The 14,233-nt window shown below is 32.6% G+C and overlaps 1 protein-coding gene across 1 annotated transcript; it reads left to right on the forward strand.

Annotated features, from left to right (window-relative positions):
- Positions 1–10,479: 10,479 nt before the first annotated feature.
- LOC145595509 (thymidylate kinase-like) lies at positions 10,480–13,566 on the forward strand. The gene is made up of 5 exons (XM_081651927.1): positions 10,480–10,974; positions 11,819–11,930; positions 12,367–12,426; positions 12,878–12,982; positions 13,239–13,566. The coding sequence occupies exons 1-5, from the start codon at positions 10,709–10,711 to the stop codon at positions 13,353–13,355; spliced, it is 660 nt and encodes a 219-aa protein (XP_081508053.1). The 5' UTR covers positions 10,480–10,708; the 3' UTR covers positions 13,356–13,566.
- The last annotated feature ends 667 nt before the right edge of the window (positions 13,567–14,233 follow it).

Below are 14,233 nucleotides of genomic sequence, written 5' to 3' on the forward strand. Positions count from 1 at the left end.
AGGCGAAATTATAGGAAGTAGGAAAAGAGTTCGTTTTATTAACCAAATACTACGTACATAGTTAGACTAGCTTGTTTTCTAATATGCGGATAAAGTAGGAGAAATTATAGGAAGTAGGAATGAGACAGTCTAGTAAAATGATAAATGTGGCAATTTTTAAAGAAGGCGATTATCATTGTTAACAAAGTCGTAAAATATTATAAACTTTAATACGGCATAACATGTGAAGTGTTACTACGTGTATGAAAGTATACATAATCTTTTGAGAAATTTTGAAAGTTTGCGATTATTAACAAGCGCAACTATTCAAACTGTGACAATTATTCTAAAATGGTTGAAACTCATAATTTGGTGGTGGGTAGAGTGAGTAGTATGTATATATATATAGATATAATAGCTGTAAAATGAAAGAATGCAGTCCCTGAAGTGGGGGAGAGGTATGCAGATGGCAGACTGGAAAACTGAAACAGAAGCAGCAAATAAATATAAGTGAATGTGTTATGTGTATGTAAATGGTAATGAAAAAAGAGGGACTTCATTCATAAAGGCTATTTGTATTTCCCTGTTTGGCATCACATGATCTAATGCAGTATCACAATATGGAGAATAACGTGATTCTTTCTAACGTTTTTTTTTTCCAATCAAATCTTCATGTCAATCCTAATTATTATTCTCATTATTTTTTGGCATTTTAAATACTGTGTTGTATATGAATTATTATTTTGTATGGTATGATTGAAATTTTTAGCACTCCTTCACGCCAAAAAAAAAAAAGGGGTTAAAAATTAGTTAAGAAGAAACTTGTCTTTTATGATAGGGGTATAAATAATTAACATGTGTTTTTTTAAGCCTTATTTCATTGTTTACTTTTAATAATAGGGCACATTGAGAGTGAGGGATAGCTCAAGTGGTTAGAGCTCCCCTCCCGGTTCCAAGAGATCTTGGGATCGATTCTCATCATCCGCCCTTGTGGCTCTCTAAACACCAAAAAAAATAAAATAATAGGGCACACTTTATAAGTTGACAATATATTATTACTGTATTATTTTTTAACTTTATCACATTTACCTTTACTTGATTAATTTCATAGTAAATTAGTAATATTGCTTATTGAGCTTATGTCCTCACTAAATCAACTCAAATAAATAGAGCTGTCAGTTTCTGACCCGAATCGTTAAACCCGACTGTTTCGAACTGATCCGAAAGGGAACTGAACTGTTAAAAATCCGTTTTTTGAAAATCGAAAACCAGTCCGATCCGATTGTTTCAAACCCATAACTGAACTGAACTGAATAGTTGCAAACCGTTAATGCCCAAACCTGTTATCAAATCGAACTGTTATAACTCGAAACCGAGAGCAACCTGAACCGATTACGTCCGAACCCGATAATAACCCAACCAAATTTAAACCGAAACTGGCTAAACCCGACTAAAATCCGTTGTGACCGAACCGCTTATAACCCGTTACTCGTTGTGACCGAACTGTTTACAACCCGAAACCCGTTGTGACCGAACTGTTTACAACCCGAAACCCGTTGTAACCGAATTGTTTACAACTCGTAACCCGTTCTGACCGAACCGCTCACAACCTAGTATCCGTAATAACCGAACCGTTATAATCTACAACCCGTTATGATTGAACCGTTTACAACCTGTTATGACCGAATTGTTTACAGCCTGTTATGACCAAATCAAAGATAGTGTACTTGGGTTATTATTTATTAATGAAATGTATAAAATATCAACTAAAACATTTTTGGGGTTAGAAGGCCATTAAAGTTGCTATGTGAAACAATCTATGTAATGGCCATTAAAAGGATTTTACTATATATATTTAAATATGTTGACAATAACAAGTTTAATAAAATAGACACAAAACTAAGTATTTACGGACTACAACAATTTTTCGAAATTAAAATTATTGCGTGGGATAATTAAAGCAATGGATAATACATTAATACCTAAAAACACTTATATCATAACTAGGAGAAAATCAGATCATTTCATACAAGTATACGACCAAAAGCATCTCTTATGATGCATAATTAAGTTTAAAATGCAACCATAGAGGAAATAGCTCAATATCAATTACAAAAGCCACCAGTAGGGGTAGACACTAGACAGAAAGTCCAAAAACCAAAGATAAATTAGTTATTTACTATTTAGTTAGTCACCATTCAAAATGCTCTATGTACTTTTGAGCTCAACAACAAAGCCTAAGCCTAAAACATACGGCTTTTTAATAGATACAAAATGTGATCACAATCCCATGTTGAAGTAGCAGCAACGAACAACGAATGCGCCCCCTGTACTTGTAAAAATGTCCTATAAATATGAAAAAACAGCAATTAAATATTAATAAGAACTGAAAGCAAGAACATAATAACAATAAGAAATGAAAAAACAGCAAGTAACTATTAATAAGAAATTTGGAAAGAAAAAAAAAGAGAGAAAAATTGTCTAAAAGACTACCTCAAGTAGATGATGTACAACTTTCAGTTACTTCTTCCTTACCGATTAAAAGAACATCTTCATCAATTTCGGTATCATAACCGAGACACCAGTTCTGGGTGGTAACTAACATCTCAACATTTTTAGGAAGAAGAGCACCCCTATACTTGGTCAAAATACGACCACCCATGCTAAATGATGATTCAGAGGCAACAGATGTTATAGGAATAGCCAAAACATCCCTAGCAACTCGAGCTAATGTGGGATACCTCTCAACTTCAGATTTCCAATACTGGAGAACATCGAACTTTTCTCCCACAACCAATTTTTTCCGAGGTGTAGCCAAATAAGCATCAAGATCAACCGTTGGATTTAAAACCGAACCATCATCATCATCAATAGCACCACATAACTAACATAATGATTAAAAAGAAACAAAAAAAATAACAAGTTTAATATAAACAGATCAAATTAAACACGCAAAATTAATGATAAATAATAGCAAAAGTATTCACTTAACAAATAATCAAACTTGAAAAATCATTAAATTGTAAACTAAATAACTACTATAGCGTATTTATGATCTGACCAATTATAACTTTACTGATTCAAATTGATTAACTGATCAACTTAACATGTATAGTCATTTCTCGATTTAATTTTGACCCGATATGATACATATTGTATGACAGTGTGACACAACTCGATTATGACTTGAGTTAGTTCAAATGACTAAAAACTACTAGCTTGTTATATCTTTTTTAAGAAACTAACTTACTATAATTAGTAAATCGCTAATTAAAACAACATATAAGTACAACTGGACTATTACCTATTACTATAAGCCTATAACTTTATAGTGTATTTATGATCCAACCAATTATAACCTTACTGATTCAAATTGATTAACTGAATAACTTAACATGTATAGTCATTTCTCGATTTTGACCCGATATGATACATATTGTGTGACAGTGTGACACAACTCGATTATGACTTGAGTTGGTTCAAATGACTCACTTTTGCACATTATTAGATCAATCCATTTTATTAATGAATCGTATAGTCAAATAGTTAACCTAATTCAATGTGTTTATGACTCGACTTGTTCTAATTTGATACCTATCCATTCAAACTTGTTTAAGTCTCTAGTTGATTTCGATCCGATTTGAATTCATGAATGACCTAATAAACCCAATACTTTATAACTTGACTCGATTATATCATTAGTGAACTTATTTGTTTAATTTACTATGGCACTATTCAATCAACCCAATTTGCTTTGTGACCCCTATTAATTGTGAGTTTATGACTAAACCCCTCCTAACTTGCTACCCAGTTAACCTAACGTGTTTATGATTAGACCAATTACAACCTACCCCATTCTTGCCCATTATCTAATTAACCAAACTCGATAACGATAAGAACGGATTTTAAGCCGATATGATTTATGACCATATTTTCAATTTAACCCAAATCGATTATGACTAGAATCAATAATGACCCGACCCGATTTTAGCCCAACTGTTTTGAACTGAAAATCGTTTTCAAACTGACACAATTCAACCCGAACCGATTATGACCTTAACCGATACAGACACGTCCTGATTCACCTAATCAGTTTTGAACCGAAACCTGTTTTCAAACCGATTAATTTCAACCCAGACCGATTATGAACAGAACCGATAATATAATGACCCAAACCAATTTCACCCGATCTGTTTTCAAACTAAAACCCGTATTCTAACCGATCCAGTTCAACCCAAACAAATTATGACCCGAATCGATAACAACCCGATCCGATTAAGACTCAATCTATTTTGAACCGAAACCCGCTATAAACTGGAAAAACCTGATTTCAAACCGACCCAGTTCAACCCAAACTGATTATGACCCGAATCGATAACAACCCGATCCGATTAAGACTCGATCTATTTTGAACCGAAACCCGCTATAAACTGGCAAAACCTGATTTCAAACCGACCCAGTTCAACCCAAACTGATTATGACTCGAACCGATTACTATCCGATCTAATTAAGACCCGATCCGAATAAAAACCACAATAAATATAACCAAACCAAACCGACCCGATAATTTTCAAAACCAATCCGAACTGACCCGTTGTTAATTTTAAACCGTTAAAACCCGACCCATTATAACCCGAAACCGATAAACCCAACCCATAACTGAACCGTTTACCCGAATTGACACCCCTACAAATAAATATACAAAATATATATGAGAAGAACATAAAATAATGTAGTTTAGAGTTTTATCACTTGAATACTTGACCTGTTTTGGCCTTCAAAACATCACCAAACATATAAGTAAGATGGTCTCCATTATATAGGACCCATTTGGTGAATAAAAAGAAAATTTTGAGCAAATCTCATGAGATTCAATCACCCATCATTGAAGATTGAAAGTGGTATGGCTCTCGATGGTTAGTACATTTAAAATAATGGTCACCTTTTATGATTTCTTAGACCATATATCATCGTAGAACCCGCTGACAAATATTTAAAACAAGAATATTATCCAAAAACTCATGGATAAAAACTACTATTAGTCTGCAATGTAGCTCAAAATAGAGGAAATGTAAAACTAAAATGAAAGATGGAGTTTCTAGTGAAGCGAAAATGCGAATGTGAATCATACTCGTGTTTCGTAAAGTATCTAATGAATATGATTCCCAATCAAATGTTTTTAGAATTATAAATGTTACTCATAAAATAATAATATTGGTCAATAATATCATATCTTATGTAATTAGTGCTTTAGACATTAAAAATCCACGAGTTGGCCCACGAGTTGCTTTCATTAAGTCAAGATATGCTATTATAGTCTATAAATTATATGCACCACCCTATCCATTATCTTCTTAATGCAATGTTATTATTGATCAGTAATGCTCAAGAATTCAAGAAAGTATATAAAATGACTTAAATATTTGATATGCTTCGTACATTACTTGCGCAATTGTGGTCCTTTACATTTGATGATGAAGTGTTAACTTAAGAATGTGTCATACCTAAAGACTTTTAGTAGGAACAAACAAAATTCTTGTTACAAATTCTCCACTTTGCAATGATTCGAACTAATTAATTAATCAACCATAATTCTCATCTCTTTTGACTTCCACCTTGTCCTAACTCCACAACATAAACAAGAAGTTTTCGATTCTATTATCAATTTTTCTTTTACGTAACACTAATAATTTTTTAATCGTAACATATTAAATCAGGTAATTTTTTACGCCAACCAAGCAAACATTTAACGTTATATTTTTACTTGTTACCCAAGTTGGGACCTTGAGAAGAGTTGATGAAAATGGTAGCTACAAAAAATAAATGCATTTGTCTTGGAAAAATGAATTGACTAACCATAACATACATGACATATCTATCACACGCTTTTTACATCATTTCATCCATAATAAAGGTAGACTAGACATTTTGATCAGTTAGCATATTTAATTGATATGTGTTGCAAATCTGTTGGGTTTAAATTGAGGAAGTCTCCTACAATAATCTTTCTCATTGGCCATACAAATAAAAAGTCGAATGAATGAAGGATCATATTCATATATATTAATAATTTAATATATAATATAACTATATAAGTATATCAAAAATCATACGCTACACTACTGGATTGGTAATTCTGTTTCTTTTCATTCTGCGTGTTGTTAATTAATAATAATATAACGTATGTAACGTGATGACATGATATGTTATTATCATCAAAATATCAGATAGTTATATCATAGGGATCATAAAATCAAGTAACCATGATTTATAGGTTTCACTGTTTACAAGAAGATTTTTAAGCAGTGCTTTTATCAGGAGATTTTATTTTTATCCTTTTTAAGTACGTAGAATTTGTTGATTTATATCAATATTGATGACATCTTCCATCATTATACGTAGATGTGCATTGTCCAAGCTCATGAACATGTGGTTTTGAGTATGTGTAAAGTGAGTGATCTTATTAGATTTTTAAATAAAAGATCCCAAATTAAAGTTAGATATTTCATGATAACAAAAATGAAGTATTGAGATAATAGGTTTTATTTTTCCCCCATTATATTAAGAGAAATTATATGATCAATAATATAATCTTCTTTTTTTCTCAATTAAATAGATAAGTTGTCTATATATATATATATATATATATATATATATGAATTAGGAATAATTTAGGAAGTCTTATAGAATTGCATAGTTACAAGTTGTTATTGATAGCATTTAATTTGTAGTCGTCTCTTTTCTTGAACCAAACTATTGTTTGCAATTCCAATTATTACTCACTAAATCAAGATTAGTGACTTAGAAATTTATAGAGTACATATCGCATTAGCTAGTTTTTACTCTGTACATGTCAATGAAAAATGATAATCTATAATGACTGCATATTACTCGTAGTGGGTAAAAGAGATAATTAAATCACAAACCAATGTACATTAGTAATATTATTCACAAATCCGGTATCTATTTACAAAGTAATATTTACCCGATTTATAAACATTATAATTTATCATACATTAGTTTGTATACAATTGTTTTTCAAATTTAGCCATGCAATTACAATCAACTGTTTTTCAAATAAAATGAAAATGGTTGATTCTTTATCGATACTTTAGGTGGTAATACAGGTAGTTTATTTATTGCCCATAAAAGGTGTAACAGTGATGAATTGATATTGATCTTGTGGGATGTGATAGTACCCTTACTAAAGCTCACTTTTTTTCCAACCTGAGCTCTCATGAGTCATAACTTGGATGATACGCACCTTTTTTTTTTTTTTTTTTTTTTCTTCCTTCTGATTTTATCCACGAAAATATCTTACGTTATTGTATGGGATATTTTACAATGAGAAATTTGTGGATAATATCTTTTTAAAATTCAAATGCCTATGATTGGCTGATCTCGTTAATTTGTTTGGGTCACAAGCAGCATGCATGATGCATTGGCTAATCCTAGCTTATACGAGTATTACAATTTCGAATCACATCCCAAATTTATCATGCTTGATAGTATTCTTTTGACGAACATCCTACGTACAGTAGTGTAGTATATACTTTATTTGTTTTTTTATACTTGCAATACATATTTTTGCATGATATTAAAAAAGTGGAGCTCATATGATTTAATCAATTAAAATGAGGGTGAGAGATGGTTAGGTATACACCCTCCGTCTCATAAAATAATTCTTGTTTGTGTTTTGTCATGGTAATTAGGAAATAGGAGGAGAAAGTAGATGAAATACATCAATAAAAGTGAAAAGTATAATTGTAAACAAAAGTTAGAGAGAAAAAAAGTGGAAAAAAGTACTAAGCATGTGCAAAATTCAAGGGTAACTGAAGTACAATGAATAAAGTAAATTAATGAGGGTATAATGGTCTTTACAGTTTACATACTATTCAAAAATAAAAACGGGAACAACGTTTTGGGTCTCCAAATAAGAAAACATGAACTATATTATGAGCCGGAGGGAGTATAATTAATTGGGCTGTGAGATTTTTTTTTTAGGAATAGTGGTCCATGAGATTACAATAAAGGTAATAGTACAATTTTTAACAAAAAGAAAAAAAACTTTCTAATTTTAGGTCTTGTTTGGTTGGTTGTAGGAAGTATAAATTCCCATGAAATCTTAATTCCTATGAATAAGTAATTCCTTGGAATTTCCAAAAATTGTTTGGTTGGATGTAAGAATTTTCACCCCAAAGGAAGTTCCACTTTTCCGAGGAAATCAAAATTCTCATGAATTTGTATGTCAACCAAACAAGGCCACTATGTTGCAGGTATTTTGATATCACAAGTATCATTTTAGGGAAGTGTTACAAGTTTAAGAAACAGGTGATGTATATGCTTAATTTACATTAAGGTCATTATAATAAAATAAAATAAGTATAATTTATAATTTAAGGTGGACAAAGAATTGAAAAAGTAATTATTAATTATTTTTGTTGTGTACTAAACAGTGCTAAGAAAATATTCATTTAATACAATTAACTAACTAAAATCAATCTACAATCCACGTATTAGTAAATAATGTCAACCAAAAATTAATTCATCTACTCATCGAAGCTAATGTAATGTTCATAGTAAGCAATATGTATGAATCGGAATATAATCTACAAATGTTGATTAAATATTGTAGGAAAAGCGTGTCAAAATACAATACCATACGTGTCTAAGATAGGTTTCCATGTACATATAATTAAACAAATATATTTTGTATGTTATACAATGTACTTCAAATTGTGGGCTGATTTATTAATTAATTTATTTGCCAAAGTTTGACATGTGAACAATTTATTTGACCAGTTTATTTATTTGGATGGTATAAATTTGGATCTAATGTGAAACAAAATTCTAGTCGCATTATTTGGTCTTAAAGACCACTAGTATTTTTATTTAAAAAAAAAAAACTTTTATTGTACTGACATTTTAATATTTTTAACTTGTAAGACTACTATAAACAAATAATAGGCTTGTTTTAACGAGTATTCCTTACCAAGAAGCAAGAGCAGGATTCCTACCACTATACCAATAAGTAACTCAACAATGATCCTTTTACTTCATTTTTAAAACATGAACATATGATATGCCACATACAAGTACGGAAATTTAAATTGACTTAATCTCACAATAAATTATTATGAAGCAGTGTTGTCTACGACTCGTAGTACTTGATACTATCATCATATTAATAACGCAAAATCGTACTAAACAATGTCATAATCAAATAAATGAAATTTACATAAAAAATAAGATATGAAGGCTATATTTATGAACAACATGAATGGTAAGATGGCAACGTTAGGAGGTGGTGGAGTGAGGAGGAAAGAGAGTTTATGGTAAATCTGAAAGCTGGACCAGAAAACTGGAGTCCTCAAAACTTAGATAATTGTGGGCCTGTTAACTTTAGTGGGCCTAAGATTGGGTTTTCATCCTCTGAGCATTTGCGTCGATATATTACTAGTCGCTTTCGTTGTTCTTGACTCACACGTGCCGGTTGCCTTCATGTTTGAACTTCGGGAAATTGGTGGGTCCTTTTTCATTTGTTCGTGTGTGTGACCATGTGTGATACTATTCATGAGCCATGTTTAATGGAGTACTTCCTTTCATTACTTTTTCCTTCTAAATGAACCACATGGGTATATATTTACAAGGGGAGGGGATTTATTGTAAGCAAACCCTAACTTTATGCCATCAGACTGAAAACTTCATTCATCTTCCTTTCAACTATTATAATTAATAAAACATGATTATTAGTCGTTTCTAGCGCTTGAAATTAGAACCTTCATTAAGACTTTGGCAGTTAACCAAATATCAACTTGGTGAAGTTGATGGAGAACTCACCTTATAACTTTGAGGTCACGAGTTTGAGCCACACTAATTACATTTACTTGGGATTGAGGGGATTCCCTTATCTCATCCTCTATTCTCAAATGTTGACCTGTAAAACTAGGCTGGTTAAATCTATAACAATTGTCGGTTTAATAGAATCTTTAATCTGCGCGTTAATCCCTGAAACATCATTAAGAGGGGATTGAAACCTAACCATTTATTACGAGTATAAATGAACCCAAATCCGTTTTAGCCTAAAAAAAAAAATGGCGGTTAGATTGAAAAATAATATTTCGCGCCACAAATATTTGACAGACCCCGCCAATTTCATCCTCCAAGCTTCCGCGCTACTCGAAGAGAGATAAATCAGAAAAGAGAATAAATAACCGCCGTCGACGAGCTGATCGCTGCTTCCGAGACGGCGAATTACAATCTTCCGGCACCTTTCGTCGGAAACCCTAATTTTCAACATTGATCTCCGGCCACTCGTGTCGCAACCATCTCCATGTTTGATTTTCTCTCTTTATTCCTCTGTTCATCTATGATTAAATTGATTGATTCGTGATTGGCGCATTTTGATTTTTCTTCTGCAATTCAATTCAAATTGGATTATTTGTTAATTAATTTCAGTTTTGTTCTTCGATTTTTTTGTAAAGAATTTTCAATATTGTCTCTGAATTACAGCAGATGCTGCGAGGTTTTTCGTATTTGAAGCCTCTCTTACTGTCAGTCTTTATTTCTTCATCTTAATTTTCTATCTCCTCCCCAAATCAATTTCTCAATTTCTTCATGAATTGAGATTTTCTCAAACCCTAACCCTAATTTTAATTTTGCAAGGCGGCCTTCAGTTCGTCATAACAGTGTCAACTTTCAGCGGAATTGTTCAATTATTGCTAGAAAAATGGAGAATGGTACTTCCAAGAAAATAGCGACCCAATCAAGAGGTGCATTGGTGGTATTAGAAGGGTTAGATCGAAGTGGAAAGAGCTCTCAGTGTATTGAGCTTCTATCTCACTTGAAATGTCTTGGGCATCCTGCTGAGTTATGGCGGTTTCCGGATCGAAATACCGCCGTTGGGCAGATGATTTCTGCTTATCTTTCCAATCAGTCTAATTTGGATGATCATACCATTCATCTCTTATTCAGTGCTAATCGATGGGAGAAAAGGTTGTTCTTTTTTTTTTTCCTCAGTTTGATTTAAATTTTACTTTGGCATTATTTGTGGGGTGTAGCATTCCAATTGTTTGATGTTATGTCTGGCATAAATTGATTTCTTTCCATGTTGATTTGGGTTAGGCATGTTCCGATTGGGCTATTGTTCTTATTATTGTTATGTTTACTTCTCTTTGCTATGATATTACTATTATATGCATAACTGGTTTTGATAATATTCCTTTGGGATTGTGGAAATAATAATAATGTGAACTATACAATTCTACTAGATAGAGTTTTCCTTGAATTTACATCTATTAGGTTGTCTTAAAGGTGGCATGCCTTTTGTAGCCCTCAAAGACTATCCTCACAAAAATTGAATTGAAATTGTTAATGATACTTTGCCACTATGTTATTTTGTATGGATTATTGTTACTATGAATATTTTGTATGGACTAATGTTACTATGCTATTTATCACTGGCAGATTTTTTATAATTCAATTCGCAGTTCTCTTAGTACATGCTCGTGTTCAGGTATTCCCTTGGAATATAGAGACTTTAGCTTATACTAGTAGAATGTTTACTTTGTTTGTAGCTGATGTATGAGGTGTAAATGTGTGATGGTATTGTGGACTAATGAATCCCATTTACTGAAAATGGAAAAAAATTGAAGAAAGTTCCTATCCTTATTGAGGCTTTTCTGATGCTATCAAAATAGGTTTTAAGTATTGTTTTTGTGTTTTGGGATCATAAGACAATAGGGACAGTAGTTCAAAATGTTATTTGATTTTGATTGCTGCATGCATCTTGTTCATGGAGCTTTGGCTTGTTTGCTGACTTTGCCTTTTTCAATTGCAGATCATTGATGGAAGATAAGCTGAAAGCTGGGATCACTCTCATTGTTGATCGTTATTCCTACTCTGGGGTGGCTTTCTCGTCTTCCAAAGGCCTTGATTTTGATTGGTGTAAGGTGATTTTGTTTTAATGCTGTTACCATTGTCTGTGACTCTCTGTTTAGTGACAGAATAGTTTTCTATAAAACTAGTGATATTAAACTGAAATATGAAACTGCAAGCACAATAAAATATCCGAGGTGATCTGAGGTGGAAAAATGGCGGGGGATGTAAGAATCTTTGTAGCAAACAAGGCTTAGTTACTGTGCACATTATGTAGCTTTTTTATTGTATTTTTTAAAATGTAATTTTTGTAAAGAACTTCATAAAGAGAAAGCATGACCTATACGAGGAAGAGATATAATTGCAACAGAAAACCTGTCCTTGGTTGAGAGTGATAAGTGTTGACTACTTGCTTTGAATGTTCCAAGTCTTCCAACTCTTACCAATTAGCCAAACCACTCAAGTATGTCTAAATTTACTTGCAATGAGATTGTTTTGCTCTTTTCGCAGGCACCAGAGATGGGATTGCTGGCTCCTGACATGGTCTTATACCTTGATATGTCACCAGAGGTAAATATTCACAAAGAGAACTTTTGAATTTGGAACTTATTTGCAACAAAATGGTTTGTTAGCTAGGCCTGACAATGTCTTTTGATCTTAGTACAATGGATGTACAACATGTATCCCTTTTCATATTGATTTACGGCATGCACCATTTGTTTGGTGAGCATTAGGACACAGGGCTAATAAGTAAGATCTTAGCTCTTTCATATAGCCAATCTTTATACCCTAAATTGAAAGACTTATGCCAGGTACAGCTATAAGTATATTACTCTCCGTCCTATCACTCTTCCAACTAGAGGGTGATACAAGTTACAACTAATCTAGTACCTGAACAATATTAAGGCCTATTTCTTTGTTCTATTTGTAAATACTACTAGTTCCATTCCACCAAATCTTGTAATGTCAGGTCAAAGTGAAAGTATATGCTAATATAGTAAAATCTATTTTCAATTTGCAGAAAGCTGCTGAAAGAGGTGGCTATGGTGATGAAAGATACGAGCGTCTTGACTTCCAGGGGAAGGTTAGAGAAAAATATCAGGCTCTTTATGATGCTTCATGGAAGGTATTTTTCTTTCATATATTTGGAAGCGGGGGGATATTTTTTTTTCAAAAAACAATTTTCAGTCTCTTCAGATTTCAGTTTTTGAACTCGGATCTTTTTATTTAGTTATATATAATCTTGACGTGTCTTTCGACTATGGAGTACTCCGTAGTTTCTATGAGTTTGTTGCTTTCCCATTCTATTTCTGCCCTTTACATTAAAATCTGAATACAGAGTAAATGTCATCAAGAATTTTAAACATTGCAAATGGTAATAGGTTGTTGATGCCTGCTTGCCAATGGAAGAAGTTCAGAAGATGCTCAGAGAATATGTGCTTGAGTGTGTCGCAGCATGCCAAAATGGAAAGGCTTTCTCTCACCTTTGGTTACAATAGCCCTGATTGCTCAGTTGGATTTTGTCCAGGCCCTATGCTTTCTGCTTGCTTCTTGTAGTCGATTAATATGCTGCCTCAATCCCGTAAAAAATGGTCATTGTAAAATTTTAGTGGTCAATTTTTAATAACTTTGACCACAAATTTCACTAATGTATAAGAAATCATAGTTTGGGATCGTGTTAAATTCATTTTAATATCCGGTTTTTGAATACCACAAATTTTATAATTTTATGCATGTTAGGTGTATTTGTGGTTCAAAAGTGTCTTTGAGACTTTAAAAAGTCAAATGAGACAATCTTTAAGAGACGGAGGGAATAGTCAATATTTATTTACTAATTTAGAATAGTTTTGGTTATACCATCATATTCTAAACTCCCAAGTTGAGGTGTTTTTGCCTTCTTTTAGAGCTCTTTGAGAAATTTATGTTAAGTAGATTGACCAAGTGCTGATGTTCGAAGACGGATTATAACACTGTTGCACTCCATTATTTGTATGCAATTCATCCAAATTTATGAGTAAATGATCAGACCAAGTGCGGATGTTCGAGGGTGGATTCTAATACTGTGTTTTATTCTGTATACAAGACTTTAAATTCATTCAAATATTTACTCAACTTACAGATTATTTGAAGACAACTTTTCTGGATGTTGATGAAGGGGACAGAGCATGAGCTCAAATGGGGCAAGCCTTTTTCTAGGTATGGCTTCCCCCTTGGATACAATAACATTGATGTGGACTTGCTCCAAAAATGTTTAGCGGTTTACGCACATTTAGATCAAGTTGTTTAGGTGACAATTGGGTCATTCAAATCGGGTCAATTTAGATGGGTTATTTCCATGTAAACTCGTTTTGGTCAGGTCGAGTTGCAATAGGTCATC

The sequence above is a fragment of the Chenopodium album genome, chromosome 19, assembly GCF_948465745.1.
Source record: "Chenopodium album chromosome 19, dcCheAlbu1.1, whole genome shotgun sequence".
In the NCBI taxonomy this organism is placed as follows: Eukaryota; Viridiplantae; Streptophyta; class Magnoliopsida; order Caryophyllales; family Amaranthaceae; genus Chenopodium; species Chenopodium album.